General features: G+C 47.9%; 1 protein-coding gene across 2 annotated transcripts in view; it reads left to right on the forward strand.

Annotated features, from left to right (window-relative positions):
- The first annotated feature begins 10,562 nt into the window (after positions 1–10,562).
- LOC117365012 (acyl-CoA dehydrogenase family member 11-like) overlaps positions 10,563–18,136 on the forward strand; it is a 194,914-nt gene continuing 187,340 nt past the window's right edge. Inside the window, exon 1 of one of the 2 annotated variants that reach the window (XM_033954838.1) lies at positions 10,563–10,691. In XM_033954838.1, the coding sequence (XP_033810729.1) occupies positions 10,675–10,691 (17 nt within the window). In that variant the 5' untranslated portion in view covers positions 10,563–10,674. Of the gene's footprint in view, positions 10,692–10,992; positions 11,142–18,136 lie in introns of those variants that run through there. The other variant, XM_033954837.1, reaches the window with a different exon arrangement.

Consider the following 18,136-nt stretch of genomic DNA (forward strand, 5'->3'; position numbering starts at 1 on the left):
TGTATTTTGTGACTCTGTTTTAAATTGTGACATATCCTGCTTTAAGACATTTATTTCTTCTTTTTATTCTTTTAATTCCTTATCCAAACTTTTTATTTGAGGATTTAGAGAATTCCCCAAATTCACTACCAAGTCCCATAATGCATCGAGTGTGACTTTAGGGGGTTTTGTGGGTGAAAAAAGTTGTAATGATGTAGTGTCTAAATGTTCTGAAATTAGCTTTACCTCAGTGGCGTCTTGTATTCCCCCAACCTCTGTTGTCCCGGTCGCAAGTCCTTGCAGAGAGAACATGTCACTCTGCGTTGTCATATTCGGCGAGCCCTCCATGCTAGCCTCTGGGAACAAAGAAGAAACCACCTCCTCGGGTACATTCTGGTTCCGTGGAGAGCTAGCTGCTTGCGGCGTCGGTTGAAGGGGTGGCATCCTAACGTCGGGGCTAAGAGTGACATCGAGCTCAGGGGATCTCCCCACCGCACTACTCTCCGGCGGTGTCCCCAACGAGCTAGCACCCGACTCTTCTTGCTCCCGTTGTAGGCATCGGAGAAAATCATCAATAGTAACCACTGGGGTTAAGGGTCGCCGGGAGGCTCCTCCGGCATTCCTTCCCCGTCTTTTCGGCATTGTTAAGGAAAATTTCAACGACGTCCTCACTGCAGCAGACGTGCAACGACCATCTTAGATCCAATTATGGAGAGCAGAGTCCGACTCAGGTCTATATTAGAGAGTTGCGCGGGGACAGAAATCCCACCCGTCCCCGCGAGGAATCCCACCCGTCCCCGTGAGGAATCCCTCCATCCCCACCCGTCCCCGTGAGGAATCCCCTCCGTCCCCACCCGTCCCCGCGAGGAATCCCCTCCGTCCCCGCCCATCCCTATAAACTTCAGAAATAGTTATTTCATTTAATTAAGCTACTGAATTGAAGGCTCTGGTAGAAACCCATTTACAAATAAGCAAAAAGACTTTATTAATTTGAAAATATTAATTGGGAAGAATACATACTTTGTAAACGGGTTTCTACCAGAGCCTCTAATGTTTATAAATTTTTATCAACACAACTAATATACTACTTTATCCTGAAGCAAAAAAAAAAAAAAAAAGAAATAGAATTCTTTTCCTACCTTTGTTGCCTGGTTTCTGCTTTCCTCATGTTCTCATTCAATTCCTTCCATCCACTGTCTCTCTTCCTTCTGCATCTTCCATTTGCTCTGTTACTGTGTCTTTCCCTTTCTTCCCCCTTCCAAATTGGTCTGGCACCCATCTTCTTCTCTCCGCTCCCCCCATAGTCTGGCATCTGTCTTCTTCCCTGCCAGCGTCTTCTCCCTACTCTCTCTTCCTCATTTCATTTCAATGTCCTTGTCCCCCCCCATCTTCCCCATGTCCTTTCAGCATCCTTCTCCCTCTCTGTCTTCCCAATGGCCTTTCAGCGTCCTTCTCCACCCCTTTGTCTTCCCCATGTGCTTTCAGCATCCTTCTCCCCCCTCTGTCTTCCACAAGTGCTTTCAGAGTCCTTCTCCCCCCCGCCCTTCCCATGGCCTTTCAGCGTCCTTCTCCACCCCTTTGTATTCCCCCATGTGCTTTCAGCGTCCTTCTCCCTCCTCTGTCTTCAAGTGCTTTCAGAGTCCTTCCCCCCCCTCCTGTCTTCACCATGGCCTTTCAGCGTCCTTCTCCCCCCTCCTTCTCTACCGCCCCGGGTGCAGCACAGCCGGCCAGGTCCCCTTACTTTTGTGGCACTTCCCCGACCGACCGACAACAGCCCCGGTCCGACAAACCTCCCTGCCCTTAACCGCGAATCTAAATTACCTTCTTACAGCTGCTATAAGAAGGTAATTTAGATTTGCGGCAACAGGGCAGGGAGGATTGTCGGACCCGGGCTGTTATCGGTCGGTCGGGGAAGTGCCACAAAAGTAAGGGGACATGGCCGGCTGTGCTGCAACCGGGGCGGGGCAGGGTGGGACGGACCGCCCCCTCCCTTGGTAGCCACTCGAACCGCGAGGCTACTCTCCTTCTCCTTACCTGCCCTGCCTGCAGCACAGAGCCGAACGGAAGTCTTCCCGACGTCAGCGCTGACGTCGGAGTGAGGGAGGGCTTTGTTTAAGCCCTCCCTCCCCTCCGACGTCAGCGCTGACGTCGGGAAGACTTCTGTTCGGCTCTGTGCTGCAAGCAGAGAAGGTAGGGAGAAGAAGAGCCGCGCGACTGAGTACATCCAGCCCCGCAGGATCCCCGCGACCCTAGGGGGCGTCCCCATGGGATCCCCGCGACCCTAGGGGGCGTCCCCACGGGATCCCCGTGACCCTAGGGGGCATCCCCACGGGATCCCCGCGACCCTAGGGGCGTCCCCACGGGATCCCTGTAACCCGAAGGGGGAACCCGCGGGATTCCCGTCGTCCCCGTTCCCGTGCAGCTCTCTAGTCTATATACCCCAAATAAGATTTACCCACAATTGACTCCCGGGCTCCTTGTGGCTCCTAAGGGGCTCCCAAGGGGCCTTGCGTGCCCCTTAGGGCACGCCCCTTCGGCCGCGCGGCTGCGGCCGCTTTTTACGATGTTGGAGACGGACCCAGTGACGTCAGGGGTCCGTCTCTGTGGATGCCTGTCAACGCTGCCAACAGGAAAGGAAGCCGCTGCTGCTGGAATCCGAGACCAGCAACGAGTCTCACCACAACTGTCCTCCAGTCCGGTAACTGCTCCCAGGTTTACTGCAGCAGCGGCTGCTTTTTACGATGTTGGAGACGGACCCAGTGACGTCAGGGGTCCGTCTCTGTGGATGCCTGTCAACGCTGCCAACAGGAAAGGAAGCCGCTGCTGCTGGAATCCGAGACCAGCAACGAGTCTCACCACAACTGTCCTCCAGTCCAGTAACTGCTCCCAGGTTTACTGCAGCAGCGGCTGCTTTTTACGATGTTGGAGACGGACCCAGTGACGTCAGGGGTCCGTCTCTGTGGATGCCTGTCAACGCTGCCAACAGGAAAGGAAGCCGCTGCTGCTGGAATCCGAGACCAGCAACGAGTCTCACCACAACTGTCCTCCAGTCCGGTAACTGCTCCCAGGTTTACTGCAGCAGCGGCTGCTTTTTACGATGTTGGAGACGGACCCAGTGACGTCAGGGGTCCGTCTCTGTGGATGCCTGTCAACGCTGCCAACAGGAAAGGAAGCCGCTGCTTCTGGAATCCGAGACCAGCAACGAGTCTCACCACAACTGTCCTCCAGTCCGGTAACTGCTCCCTGCTTACCTCTAGTTTTTAATTTGTTTTTAAGCCTTGAACTTCATGGAGGATGGAGGTATACAAATAAAAATTGTATTGTATTGCTCCCAGCTGACAAAAGGGCCAACTGTCCCTACCAGTGTTTAATCTAAGGTACAGCATGCACAATCACACACTGTTCTTAATGTGGTCATGCAACATTCCTGAATCAGTTACAGCAGGAGAAGTGTAGGAGTCTATGCCACCAGAAATACTGCTCAATAAAATCAAATGAAGCCACAATCGCGTTCTTAAGTACAAGCCATGCTTAAATCAGGCGTCTGAAACTTGGGAACTGCCTGTATATGGCTGGGTTTTAAAATGTATCTAATATCTACATCTATTCAATCCAAAAAGTATATTTATTGTCCATTAAACTACCGTATTTTCGCGGATATAACGCGCGCGTTATACGTGATTTTACGTACCGCGCATACCCCTCGCGCGTTATATGCCTGAGCGCGGTATACAAAAGTTTTTAAACATAGTTCCCACCCCGCCCGACGCCCGATTCACCCCCCCAGCAGGACCGCTCGCACCCCCACCCCGAACGACCGCTCGCACGCGCTCCCACCCGCACCCGCATCCACGATCGGAGCAAGAGGGAGCCCAAGCCCTCTTGCCCGGCCGACTCCCCGACGTCCGATACATCCCCCCCCCCGGCCCGACCACTCGCACCCTCACCCCGAAGGACCGCCGACTCCCCAACAATATCGGGCCAGGAGGGAGCCCAAACCCTCCTGGCCACGGCGACCCCCTAACCCCACCCCGCACTACATTACGGGCAGGAGGGATCCCAGGCCCTCCTGCCCTCGACGCAACCCCCCCTCCCTCCAACGACCGCCCCCCCCAAGAACCTCCGCCCGTCCCCCAGCCGACCCGCGACCCCCCTGGCCGACCCCCACGACACCCCCACCCGCCTTCCCCGTACCTTTGTGTAGTTGGGCCAGAAGGGAGCCCAAACCCTCCTGGCCACGGCGACCCCCTAACCCCACCCCGCACTACATTACGGGCAGGAGGGATCCCAGGCCCTCCTGCCCTCGACGCAAACCCCCCCCCCCCCCAGCCGACCCGCGCCCCCCCTGGCCGACCCCCACACCCCCCTTCCCCGTACCTTTGGAAGTTGGCCGGACAGACGGGAGCCAAACCCGCCAGTCCGGCAGGCAGCCAACGAAGGAATGAGGCCGGATTGGCCCATCCGTCCTAAAGCTCCGCCTACTGGTGGGGCCTAAGGCGCGTGGGCCAATCAGAATAGGCCCTGGAGCCTTAGGTCCCACCTGGGGGCGCGGCCTGAGGCACATGGGCCAAACCCGACCATGTGTCTCAGGCCGCGCCCCCAGGTGGGACCTAAGGCTCCAGGGCCTATTCTGATTGGCCCACGCGCCTTAGGCCCCACCAGTAGGCGGAGCTTTAGGACGGATGGGCCAATCCGGCCTCATTCTTTCGTTGGCTGCCTGCCGGACAGGCGGGTTTGGCTCCCGTCTGTCCGGCCAACTTCCAAAGGTACGGGGAAGGGGGGTGGGGGGGTCGTGGGGGTCGGCCAGGGGGGTCGCGGGTCGGCTGGGGGGGAGGGGGGTTTGCGTCGAGGGCAGGAGGGCCTGGGATCCCTCCTGCCCGTAATGTAGTGCGGGGTGGGGTTAGGGGGTCGCCGTGGCCAGGAGGGTTTGGGCTCCCTTCTGGCCCAACTACACAAAGGTACGGGGAAAGCGGGTGGGGGTGTCGTGGGGGTCGGCCAGGGGGGTCGCGGGTCGGCTGGGGGACGGGCGGAGGTTCTTGGGGGGGGGCGGTCGTTGGGGGGAGGGGGTTTTCGTCGAGGGCAGGAGGGCCTGGGATCCCTCCTGCCCGTAATGTAGTGCGGGGTGGGGTTAGGGGGTCGCCGTGGCCAGGAGGGTTTGGGCTCCCTCCTGGCCCGATATTGTTGGGGAGTCGGCGGTCCTTCGGGGTGAGGGTGCGAGTGGTCCTGCCGGGGGGGGGGGATGTATCGGACGTCGGGGGGGGCATCAGGCTTTCAGGATGGGGACAGACCTTCAAGGGGGGACAGGACTTCAAGGGAGGACAGTGCACGGAAGTCAGGGGGGGTGAACGGAGAGTCGGGACAGCGCACGGAAAGTCAGGGCGGGCGAAAGGAGAGTCGGGCAGCATGCGCGTTATATGCCTGAGCGCGGTATAGAAAAGTTTTTGTACATATCATCGTGATTTCTGCGCGCTATACCCCTGTGCGCGTTTTACAATGGTGCGCGTTATATCCGCGAAAATACGGTAACTCCTACACACAGAAAGTTGTTTTGCACAATTTATTATACGTCATCTGTCAACAAAACAACTCTGTATGTCCAACAGTTTGGCGCGTCCTCGTCTAGTCAAGATGTATACCATCTCCGTTCCAGTTTCAACCATTTGCATTTAAGGGTACAAAGCTCATCTAGAGAGAACCAAGGTGAGGGTTTGTGAGCGGGACATAAGATTTTTTTTTAGTAGTGCAGTTTTTCTAGGGCCTTAGCGAAGGAAAAATTCTAAATATTACTCTGCTCTGACATTGTAGTTGGAAAAAGCTGATTGATCATTCTCTTATTACTGAATCTTAACTTTTAAATGTCAGGTAAAAACCTACTTATTTAAAAAATGGATTATATTATACATATTGTAGTATTTTGTATGTCTTTTTTAAAATTGTAAATTCCCAATTGATGTTCTCTCAGGATTTCCACAGGTGGCATTGTGCTTGTTGCAGCTTTCCAGGTCTCGCTACATTTTGTCAGGTAGAAACCAATGTTTCAGCCACCATGCTGTGGCTTTCTTCAGGGTATGCTCTGAAGTCTACAGTGTGACTTTGTAAATAGTAGATTCACTGACTTGACTGGGAACAGGGCAGACCACCAATTTGAATTTTGTTGTGAAAGTCAGTTGGTCTCTTTTTCCATAGAATGGAAAAGTCTCTGGTGGTTTTAAAGATGTTCTCCCCGTGGAGCTGGGTTACATGTTCTCTCAGGGTTTCCGCAGCTGGCATTGTGCTTGTTGCAGGTTTCCGGGTCTTGCTGTGTCTAGTCAGGTAAAAAACGACATTTCAGGAATCATGCTGTGGCTTTCTTCAGGGTACATTAGATAGATTGTGAGCCCACCAGGACAAACAGGGAAAATGCTTGAGTACCTGAATAAATTCATGTAAACCGTTCTGAGCTCCTGTAAACCATTCTGAGCTCCCCTGGGAGAACGGTATAGAAAATTGAATAAATAAATATGCTGTGAGGTCCACAGGGGAGAACATTTTTATCCCCACCAGAGACATTTCCATTCTATGGAAAAAGAGACCAACTGACTTTTCCACCAAAATTCAAATTTCTGACCAACTGACTTTCCCGCCAAAATTCAAATTGGTGGACTGCCCTGTTCCCAATCAGGTCATTGAACCCACTATTTACCAAGTCAAACTGCAGATTTCAGAACATACCCTGAAGAAAGCCATAGCATGGTGGATGAAAGTTGGTTTCTACCTGATAAGACCCAATTGATGTATTGGTTTATTCTTATTGTAATCCACTCAGAACTTGTTGCAGTATACAAATAAAAGATTATTATTATAATTTTCATCCACTTGTGATTAGTCCAAGGTCTCTAGGAAATTCTCAGCAGTTAGCTTTTTCACGTCTCTGACTTCCACACTTTGGAAGGCACAGTTTGTTTCAGGTGGTCACTTAAGAGAAAAAGTGATTAGAAAGTAGTCTGGCTATGACAGAGGTATTACTTCAATAACTCTATTCCAGTGTATATAATGGGTGTGCATTCATACTGTGTATGTTGCCAGTTGTCAGAGATTTTTATGAATGTTATTATTTATCATTTATTTGTCCTATGCTAACATTTTAATATTTATTTATTTGTCTTATGATATTTTTACTATTTTATTTTAGAATTCAACATAATATTCAATCATATACTTGAAAAATAAGTTACAACAAGACATAAATACATAGCGAAACCCCTTAATACACAAAATAAATATCATTCATTAGTCCACAATATTGTGGAGTCAAGCAGGAAACATACACTTAGAAAAAAAAAGAAAGAAAACTCTAACTACAAAGCAGATGCATCCTATACACTACAGTGACAGCCAGATTAAATGCTAACCAAAGGGAACTACAATCACAGTCAGACTCCCTCCTTAGGCACCAAAAATTTCAACAATTGCTTGGGTTCAAGAATTATAATATTTTATCAAGCTGTGCTAGAGGTTTTTAGTGCCAGCCAATGAGGTAAGTGCTCCAGAGCTCTTAGAAATTATAAGATCATTGGATCATTTACTGTACCAGCTTGTGCTAAAACCTCTAGCACAGCTTGATAAAAGGGGGTGGGGTTAATTTGTATTATTATGAAGTTTGTCATTATTGTATTGATGTCTTTTTTAAGATTTGTATTTATTTATGGATTTTATTTATTTTAAAACTTATATTCCACTTAACTCATAAATGGATCACAATAAAACCATGCATATTGTAATAACATAGAGCAAACAAAAAACAATGTAGAGAATTATGTGGAGAAATGATGTTCCTGAGATGGACTTTATTATTATTAAAATAATATTAAAACTTGGTAAACCACATAAAAACCTCTAAGACATAGTCCGCTGAAAAGCTTTGGACCCTGGACCCAACACGGTCCGTGTTTCGACAGAATGTCTTCTTCAGGGGTCCCTATGAAGTTCTATGGTAAAGATACAGGGATAAAAATGCCAATCGGAAATAAACTGATGTGTAAAAGCTGTGTGGAGGACAGGGGCAATTCCCCAGCTTCTCATCTCCTCTCTTCACTTCTCACTTTCAGGCCTACCACTACCGTCCCCCTCTCCTTGCTTTTTGGTGTGGCCCAAAGATTAAAGAGGCATCAGTATTGCATGGATCCTATAAGCACAGTCCCACACTGATGAAGCACTGTTTTGCTCTGCCTTCCTCTAAAGCAAACTTCCTATTGGAGGGCAGGGATGGCTCAAGGGACTGTGCCCTGAGCCAATCTTTGCACTGGCACACCCCCATCCCTCAATCTGGTATCTTTCTCCTACCCTCCACCAGCACCACCACCTGTGATCCAATATCTCCCTCCCTCATTCAAGTTTCCCTCTCCTGCTGGACCCAATATGATAAAGGGTACCAAAATCTATTCAGCATCTATTCCTCTAGAAGTCTGATGGTAGAACTAGGATTTTGGTATCCTTTTGTCACCAGCACCCTGGGCCAGGGCCTTAACTGGTCCATAGGTAAAGTCGGACCTGTTGGAGGGGATAGGACAAAGTAGCACTTCAGCATGGGCCTATGCTTAAAAGGTCCACCATGCAGCAACAATGCTTCTTTAATCTTCCAGCCTGCCCTGGAAGAGATAGAGGCAACAGGAAAGCTCTGCTACCCCAAATTCTGCTATCCCTGGTTGAGTTTTCCCTCTGATTGCCTTGGTATGATCTCGGCAGTACCAGGATGATCCATGGGTGGAACTTGGAAAGAGCTGGAGGACATCAAGTAGCACTGAAAGGTCACTTTGGTCAGCCACAAAACTTAGAAACTTGAAGAAAGCACAGATGTTTATTCAGCAAATGCGGACCCCTGAGTCCCAAGCTGGTTTCAGAAGTCCAGAAACCAGGAAGTTACAGAGATATTTATACATTCTTCTGGCTATACAACTGAATTCTAGAAAAATCTTTTCACATGTTACTTTTCTTAACAATCATTGGTCCTAAGCTCACACTAGCAGGTCACTTATCTAAGCCCTGCAGTCTTTCTGTTACATGTCCAGGAGGGCGGAATACAATATCGTGTATGCTGAGATAGCATACACGATATTGTATGGAGAACCTTGGCAAGGACTGCAGCAGAACGAGATTTGGGAGTAATCATTAGTGAAGACATGAAAACTGCCAATCAAGTGGAGAAGGCTTCATCCAAGCCTAGGCAAATGCTGGGCTGTATCCGGAGAAGCTTTGTTAGTCGGAAGCCCAACGTCATAATGCCATTGTACAGAACCATTGTGAGGCCTCATCTGGAGTACTGCGTACAATTCTGGAGGCCACATTACCATAAGGATGTGCTGAGGGTTGAGTCGGTTCAGCATATGGCCACCAGGATGGTCTCGGGACTCAAGGATCTATCGTACAAAGAAAGGCTAAACAAATTGCAGCTATACTCTCTCGAAGAACGTAGGGAGACATGATTGAGACATTTAAGTATATCACTGGTTGTATTGAGGTAGAAGATGATATTTTCTTTCTTAGAGGACCCTCGACCACAAGAGGGCACCCGCTGAAAATAAAGGGCGGGAAGTTTCATGGCAACACCAGGAAGTATTTCTTCACCGAAAAAGTGGTTGACAATTGGATTGAGCTTCCAGCACAGGTGATCGAGGCAAGTAGTGTGCCAGATTTTAAGAACAGATGGGATGTTCATGTCGGATCTCTAAGAGGGAATGGGACATCAGAATGCGATCTCTCAAAGGGTAGCTAGGAGGGTGGGTGGGTCAATAGAGTGGGCAGACTTGCTGTCACTTTTCTATGTTTCTATAGCCATAAGAAACTAGAATGCCCAAGCTAAAACACCCAGTGCAGGCAGGCTAGAACATGAGATAAGTTAGGTCTGCAGCTAAACATAATTCAGCATTTTATTAAAGAGAAAACTTAGTTCAATACTTGGGAAAACCAGTCCCAGACTCCTTCAGCACAGATATTCCAACTTATAACTGGATAACATTAAGATAGCACCAAGGCCACTGGGTTAGCAGCTGGAATATTCACTGATGAGAAACCTCCCCCCCCCCCTGATTCTTGGATATTCAGCACCAGCCCATAATTGGAGACTAACATGGTAAAGTTGTTTTTTTAATGCTGGCCACTACAAGAAAGAACACCCCCCCCCCCCAAAAACACTGACCATCGTGGGCTGAATATTGACCCCTAAGTTGTTAAAATTGTTTTATAAATATATGTGTATTTTTACAGTAGTCCAAATCAAACGTCCTCGGCCTGTCTAGAAACAAAGGCAACATGTCATTCATAAACGAGTACGTTGGGATGTCAGATGCATCCAACTGCGGCTGGTTCATTTTCTTTCAACTCTCTCATTCAATATTGTTTACAAGGAAAAAAAAAGATAATGGGGTCTGTAAACATGCCACGTCTACCCTCTTCCGCGCGTATTTGTCGATCTCGTTCCTCAGGCGGCCGCGGCAATTCTCTCATTCCGGGAGCCGAACAGCACTTTCCCGCCTTCTCTCCCCTCAGCCTCTCTCGCGTCCTCTCGTCGGCCCTCCTCCGCCTCACGTGACCTCGGTCCAAGGGCGAAACCAATCAGCCGACGGTTGGCGTTGAGCACCTCATTAAGCGCCTCGTGAATAAATTAATTTAGCTAAGTGCCCTCCCTCGCCTTGGCCTGGCGTAGTCCACCTCTGACGAATGGCAGCACTTGCGAGGTAATGGTGTAGAAATAAGATTGAAAAAAAGAAAGTGTGACGGAAGACGGGAGGGGCGCGCTGTGGAGGTCGGGGGCAGCGAATATTTTGTCTTCGCGCGGAACGCCTACCCACCTCTTTATTTTTTTTAAATTTGGGTCGTTTTTTGTTGTTTTAATGAACGGGGGGCCGCCTCTGCCTCCTCTCGCGGGTGTCGGGCTGCCGCTTCTCCACCGCGGTCTTGTTCACGGCGGAAACTGGAAACCGAGGGTCATGAAGACTTGTTTACCTTGTGCCGGGCGGGAGGGTCTGCTGGGCGGCAGAAACGACATCGATAATGAGAACAACTTTATTTCTGTGTAGCGCAAAACCACAAGCAGCTCAGAGCGGTTTACAGAGGAAGAGACTGACCCCAGACAGCGATGTTGCAGAAAATACTTTCAATTACGTTAGTAAGCCGAGAGTAGTTAGGTATGTCCGGAAGTATTTCAGAGATAAAAAGAGGCAGGAAGGAGTCAGGGAAATTTGTCAAAGAGATAGGTTTTAATTGATTTCCTGAAGGATTGGTAGAAGGGTGAATTAGAAATGAGAGTGGTTAGACATTTATTCCATTTGCCTGCTTGGAATGACAGTCATCTGTCAAGGAATCGCTTGTTAGAGTTCTTTTTTTTTTCTTCTCTCTATCTCTTTTCTGTTCTTCTCTTACTCAACCAACCGCTTTAAAAAAGCGACCCCCACCCAATATGTTTTACCCTACTCCCACTTTCTCCTTCTCTTCTCAAAATATATAACTTTTCCCCTCCTTTCCCTTTTTACCCTCACTTTCAAGTCTGTCCAGTTAATGTCTTTGATGTTCACTTTCATCATTTTTAAATATCTATTATTTTTTCTTCTTTTTAAATATTTTATTGTTAACCGGCCAGATACCTGTTGATGGTCGGTATATTAAAAGTTAATAAACTTTAAACTTAGATACAGCCCTTCGGGGAGGGGAAGGCAAACAGATAGGCATTACGTGTGCAAGTATTGCCTGGAAATACGAAATGGTGCGACAGGTAGATTGGGGATGAACCTGTTATCCCAGGGCAAGCTATTCTCACATATGGATGACGTCATCAGCGGAGCCCGGTGGCGGAAGCTCGCAAGCATACTTGCTTGAAGAAACCAGAAGTTTCGAGTTGACCGCACCGCGCATGCGCGAGTGCCTTCCCGCCCAGCGCAGGGCGCGTCTCCTCAGTTCTCCACGGAGCCGAGAAGTCCGTCTTTGACTCTCTGTGTTTAACTTCGTTCCTTCGTGCCTTCTCTGAACCGCGGTTTGTATTTTTTTCCTCATAAATCGCTGTTCTTACTTTATTTCTAGATAAAAAAAAATTTTCAGTCTTCTGTCCAACTGCTGTGGCAGGCCACTCGGCCGCAGCCCAAGGGCTTCGATTTTGCAGCGACTGTTTTTCCTTCTAGGTCCCGGCCTGTAAAGGGCTTCAAAAAGTGTAGCCAGTGCCAGCGTACAATTTCCCTTACGGACCCACACCGTCGGTGCCTCAAGTGCCTTGGACCGGAACATCAACTGAAGTCATGCGAGCGCTGTGCTACTCTTCAACCTCAAGCCCTTAAACGTCGTCGTCTTTTGGTGAAGAAGCTTTTCGGGATGGATTCTTCCTCCCATCCCTCGACTTCGAAGGCAGCCCCGGCCTCACCTTCGACCGAGACTCCTGCTTCTACTGCTTCCACCTCGAGCCTCATCAGACCTTCGTCGTTTGCAGCGGCTCTCTCTTCGACGACATCTGCTGTATCTTCCCCTGTTGCCTTAGGTCAGATAGCTCAGCAGAAAGTTCTAGCGGTGGTGCTCAAAGTGCCTAAGACTTCCAAGTCGAAGCACATTTACACTGCCTCAGTGGAACCTCCAGCCAAAGCAGGTGGTCCAGTTTCAGACACAGATCCATCCTTGAAGGCTTCTTTCCAGACCATGTTGGAGAAGCAATTCATTCAGTTCCTTACTAATATGGGACCAAAGCTTCTTCCTCTCATCCAGCCTGGGCATTCTGCAGACTCCCGCGAGATCGAGTTGCTTGCTTTGTCTCAGTCTGAGCTTACACACTCTTTGCAGGGAGCAGAGTCTCTGTGAGTGTCTGGTCTGGCATCTAAGCACGTGAAGCAAGGAGCAGAATCTTTGCAAGTGCCTCGGCAGGAATCCTCCAACTCTATACAAGGAGCAGAGTCTCTGCTAGCTATCTGAACTGAGGAGACGCGCCCTACGCTGGGCGGGAAGGCACATGTGTGGTACGGTGGACTCAAAACTTCTGGTTTCTTCAAGCAAGTATGCTTGCGAGCTTCCACATCTGGGCTCTGCTGATGACGTCACCCATATGTGCCTCGTTGCCGGTAGAGGCAATGGTTCTGCTTCAGTGGATCATCTTACTCTTCTCTCGGCAGCTCACATTGCCAGACAGGAAAAGTCTTTAGACTGACTTCCTCATCAGGAATTTTATACCTTCCAGAAATTGGGAACTGTTCGCTCAGGCGGTTCAGTTTATGGTGTAGAGATGAGATTTCTTAGTACTAGATTTCTTGTTCTCATCTCCAAATGTAAGCTTCCTAGGTTCTTCAGCAGACGCTGGGAATGGGAGTCAGAGGGAGTAGACGCATTAGCTCGTTAATGGCCTCTGGGTACTCTTCTTTAAGTGTTTCACTGGATTGATGATTGCAGGGTGTGTTTCATCTCATAGCACGCTTTCAAGGCAGGATGATCCTGGTAGCTCCTGTTTTGCCGCGATGTCCATGGTATGCGGATCTGAAGGGTTTGTCACTGGATGAGTCGTGGTTCTCGGTGCCCCCGAATTTGCTCACCCAGGGGTTGATAAACATGGAAATTTGTTCTTTGCCATTACGGCCTATTTCTGGGAAGTTACAGTTCAGTCATAACATTTTATTCGGAGCACATTATTGCCACTGTTCTTTAGGCAAAACAGCCATCTTCATCTCCGGTTTACATTAGCATATGGAGGATTTTTTGATTCTTCAATAATTTTCAAGGTATTTTGCCCTTCTAGACTTCTCTTTCTTATATTCTTTCTTTTTGGGACAAGGGTGTAGCCAAGGATTTAGAGTGTTACAGGGGCCAGGTGTCTCTCTTCGCTTTTACTGTTTTTTTTGAGCTGATCCTAGCGGTTGAACTGCTGAGTTGTTGAATGTAATTTTGAGATCGATGTCAGTTGTCAGTCAGTTTATGGTCGGGCAGAAGGAGAGAGAACGACTTGCTTTGTATGGAAGGGAAAATAAACTGTCAAACTCGGGGGTGGAGCTACACAGGCAAGGTGACTGCTCATGCCCAGTAGATTAAAAAAAAAAAAAAAATACTACTGTACTAAGAAGGTTCCATGGTGCAGGCTCAGTACAGGGACTTCACCGTCAAGTGGGGCTACATTACCCTGCTTGTCTATCGGAGAACATATCTTTTTGTTGAGTAAAGTGAAGTGTTCTGGATGGGGCATAAGGTGTTGCAGAAGGTTATCACAGACTCCTACTCATTGCTGCGAAGTGGCCCAGACAAGTATAATACGTAACACCATTTTCTCTGCTACAGCCCCTGCTCTCTGGAATGCTCTCCCCTCAGATATTTGGCTTGAAGAGTGCCTCGATAAATTTAAAAGTAAACTCAAGACCTTTTTATTTTGAGATGCATATCAAAATATGAGAGGATCACTTCTACTAACTTCACCCAAAAACTGTAATGAAAGAGAACCACTTTGAAAAAGAGACTTCCCCTCCCTTTCTAATTTTCCCCCTTACCTTCCTCTTAAATTTTATTTCTACTTCGATGTAATTTTATTCTTCCCTTACCCCAGCACCTCTCATACCAAATCTGTCTGTCTCATCAATCACTTATGTTGTTTGTTTGTTTTGTTATAATTGTTTATTGATTTTCCATACTTCAAAAGTGCAATACATGAATATATAACATCAATTTAAGCACATCCACTTACAATTATATATATAGCCACTCATTTTCTCCCCCCTCACTCAATGATTATACAATAAAACTTAGTGACATTTATTTGCCCAGTAACCTTACCCTCTTCATATTAATATCTTCCCACTCATCCTCCCACCCCGTGTAACTACTCTAGGGTCAAAGTTCAGAAATATCCCCCTCCACCCTATTTTGTCCCCTTTTTTAAAAAATGACCCCTATTTTAAAAAAATTGTATCTTAATTTTAGTATTATACACCAACCAGATACTTGTTGATATTCGATATATCAAATATAAATAAACTTGGATCTTCTCAAAGCTCCTCCAGTTCCTCTGAGGACCAACCCCTCTGCTTACACAACGGAATGATCAGATCCTGTACCCAAACTTTCTGTGTTTCGGCCTTACTGCGTGGAAATTGAATGGAGAACTCTGGCACACATACCAGTCTTTGTCAGTAAAAACAATTCTAGCCGCTAGACAGCCATTCACTATAAGATCCTACCAATCAAAATTGTCTTGTTTTTCTCATTGGATGTCTGCCCAGGGACAAAACCCACTTACCTGCTCCATTTGTGACATTGATTTAATTATGTATGTTAGACTGTTAACTCACTCAGAATTGTTAGATGGTTGTAAGTAATAGTTTTTTTAAAAATAAAATAAATTCCACAAATATTAGCTTATCACCTTCATTTGATTCAGGACTAAAGATGAATTTAATCATCTCCTAGTAGGTGTGAAACCAATTTTGCAGCATGCCTTGGTGGTGTGCTTTATAAGAGGCCTAACTAATCTCTGACCTTCTCTTTGAGACCTGCCTCTGCCATGGGACATCAACATTGTCCTAGACCAACTCATGGACCAGCCCTTTGAACCTCTGGGTATTTCTGATGAAAGATACCTAACATGGAAAATGGTTTTTCTTACAAACATCACGCCAACAAGATGTGTTGGTGAACTCCAAATGCTAGTAACATATTATCCTTATACACAATTCTTCCCTAACCGGGTCCATCTCTGCACCCAAGATTTCTTCCTAAAGTAGATTGACTTCCACCTCAACCAGAACATAGTGCTGCAATCATTCTTCCCTCCCCCAAATGGCTCTGCAGCAGAACAATACCTCCATGTTTTAGATTGTAGGAGAGTCTTCTTTTATTACCTCAAGCGAGCTATAAGCATTCATATATAGTCTAGCCTCTAAAAGGACTTTCTATGTGGATATCCAAATGCATAGAAATCTGCTACAAAAAAGCAAATCATCCACTACCTGGAAAAATTGGTGCTCACACCTTTAATGCAACAGCCTCCACAGTAGCTAATCCCGCTCGGTACCTTTCCAAGATATCTGCAAAGCTGCAAACTGGCCTTCAGTGCATACTTTCACTAAGCATTACTGTTTGGATCAGGATACAGGACAGGACATTTTGGACAGTCCATCCTATGAAACCTCTTTTTCATCATGAAGACTCCCTGCCACCCTCCATTGTGGCTAGACTCTCCATTAAGTGTGCCTACATATCCAGAGAAAGTTTACAACAAAACTATCGGCTTCATTCAGTGGTGCCCAATATCAAAGTGTAATAAGTTTGTTGCTATTTGTCTCTACCTGTGTTGAAATCCTCTGTTTAGTCTGTATGAATTTATTGTAAATCTGATAAGTTCCCCTTGCTCTAACAAGGGTTTTCTTACTTGTAAATTGCCTTGAACTTACGTAGGTATAGTGCAGGGGTAGGCAATTTCAGTCCTCGAGAGCTGGAGCCAGGTCAGGTTTTCAGGATATCCACAATAAATATGCATGAGATAGATTTGCATCTCAAGGAGTCAGTGCATGCAAATCCATCTCATACATATTCATGGTGGAGATCCTGAAAACCTGACCTGGCTCTTGCTCTCGAGGACCGGAATTTCCTATTCCTGGTATAGTGCAGCGGTCTGAAACTCAAACCCTCTGCAGGGTCACATTTTAGATTTGTAGGTACTTGGAGGAACGCAGAAAAAATTGTTAATGTCTTATTAAAGAAATGACAACTTTGAAGTAAAACTCGTTATCCCAGGACAAGCAGGCAGCATATTCTCACACATGGGTGACGTCGCCGACGGAGCCCCGCAGCGGACAGCCTCGAAAGCAAACTTGCTTGAAGATCTTCTAACTTTCGAGTGCTGCACCGCGCATGCGCGCGTAAATTCCCGCCTGAACTAGGGGGAGCATCTCCTGTGAGGATCCTCAGTTCGTTATTTTCCACGGAGCCAAGAAGACGTTTTTTCTTCAGCTCTGCAGCGAAATATGCCTTCTATTCACTGTGGCTATTTCTTTTCTTTTTAAAAGTTCGGTCGCTGTGTATCTCTTTTCTTTTCTGTAAAAAAAAAATATATATACTTGTATTTTCTACCGTTCCTTTCGTCCAGTCGGTGAGCCTTGGGACCTAGGCCCAACCGATCACTTCATTCGACACGGACTTTATTTTTTCTATGTCCCGGCCTCTTACCAGGTTCAAGTGCTGTCGTCAGTGTAATCGGGTGATTTCTGTCACCGATCCTCACTGTCATTGGTTGCAGTGTTTGGGTTCGGTCCATTCACCCGAAGACTGTTCATCGCTGTTTCACTCTTACACCTCGAGCTTTTCGTCAAAGGTGTGCCCAATTTCGACAACTTTTTAGCGAGATGGAACAACCTTCGGACAAGACCTCAGCTGCGGCCCTGGTCTTGAAGGCCTCTACTCCGACATTGATGGGAGTTCTGGTCTCGAAGGCCTCGACCTTGGCTTCAGCTGGAGCTTCGGTCTCGAAGGCCTCGTCCGCGACCTCCACTCCTGCATCGGCTTCGACGCCCTTGAAGGTCTCGACAGTGACCTCGGTGAAGACGTCCTCGGTGGGTAAGTCACCTGTGTCTCTTTCAGGGCCATACCTAAGAAGCCACCAGAGTCCTCCTTGCGCCCTCCATCTAAGCGTGCCTCCAAGATAAGGGAATACTCACCTTCGAGGTCGCCCTCTTTGGAGCGCACTGCTGCACCTACGAGGTCAGATCCTTCTGTCTCGGAGTGCTTGAGGACATGCTCAAGTCCATCTTGACCACTCAGATATCCTCCATCGTGGCTCAACTGCTTCCAACTTCGACTCTGCCTCGGGTAGACCAGCCTGAGACCCAACCAGATCCTCCAGTCCTCGCATCTCGAGGCAGGTCTCGTGCTTCGAAGCGGTTGTCCTTCAGTGATTCTTCACCTGAGTTGCATCGTTTGAAGCATTCGAGGCATCTTGCTTCCAAGCTTCGTCGTGAGTCCTCTAATGCATTCTTCTCTGGATACCGAGACTTCTCTGTCTCGCTCTTCCACCTCGAAGCACAGGTCTCGACTGCACTCTGCCTCAACCCGAAGTCCATCCAGGTTGAGGACTCGAGGACTCCTCCTTCGAAGCTGGCTCGCCGGGACTCTTCTCCTCCTGCTTCGACTCATTCTGTGCCTCGCACTCCGGGTACTTCTCCATCGCAGAGCCTGA

The sequence above is a fragment of the Geotrypetes seraphini genome, chromosome 8, assembly GCF_902459505.1.
Source record: "Geotrypetes seraphini chromosome 8, aGeoSer1.1, whole genome shotgun sequence".
NCBI lineage: Eukaryota > Metazoa > Chordata > Amphibia > Gymnophiona > Dermophiidae > Geotrypetes > Geotrypetes seraphini.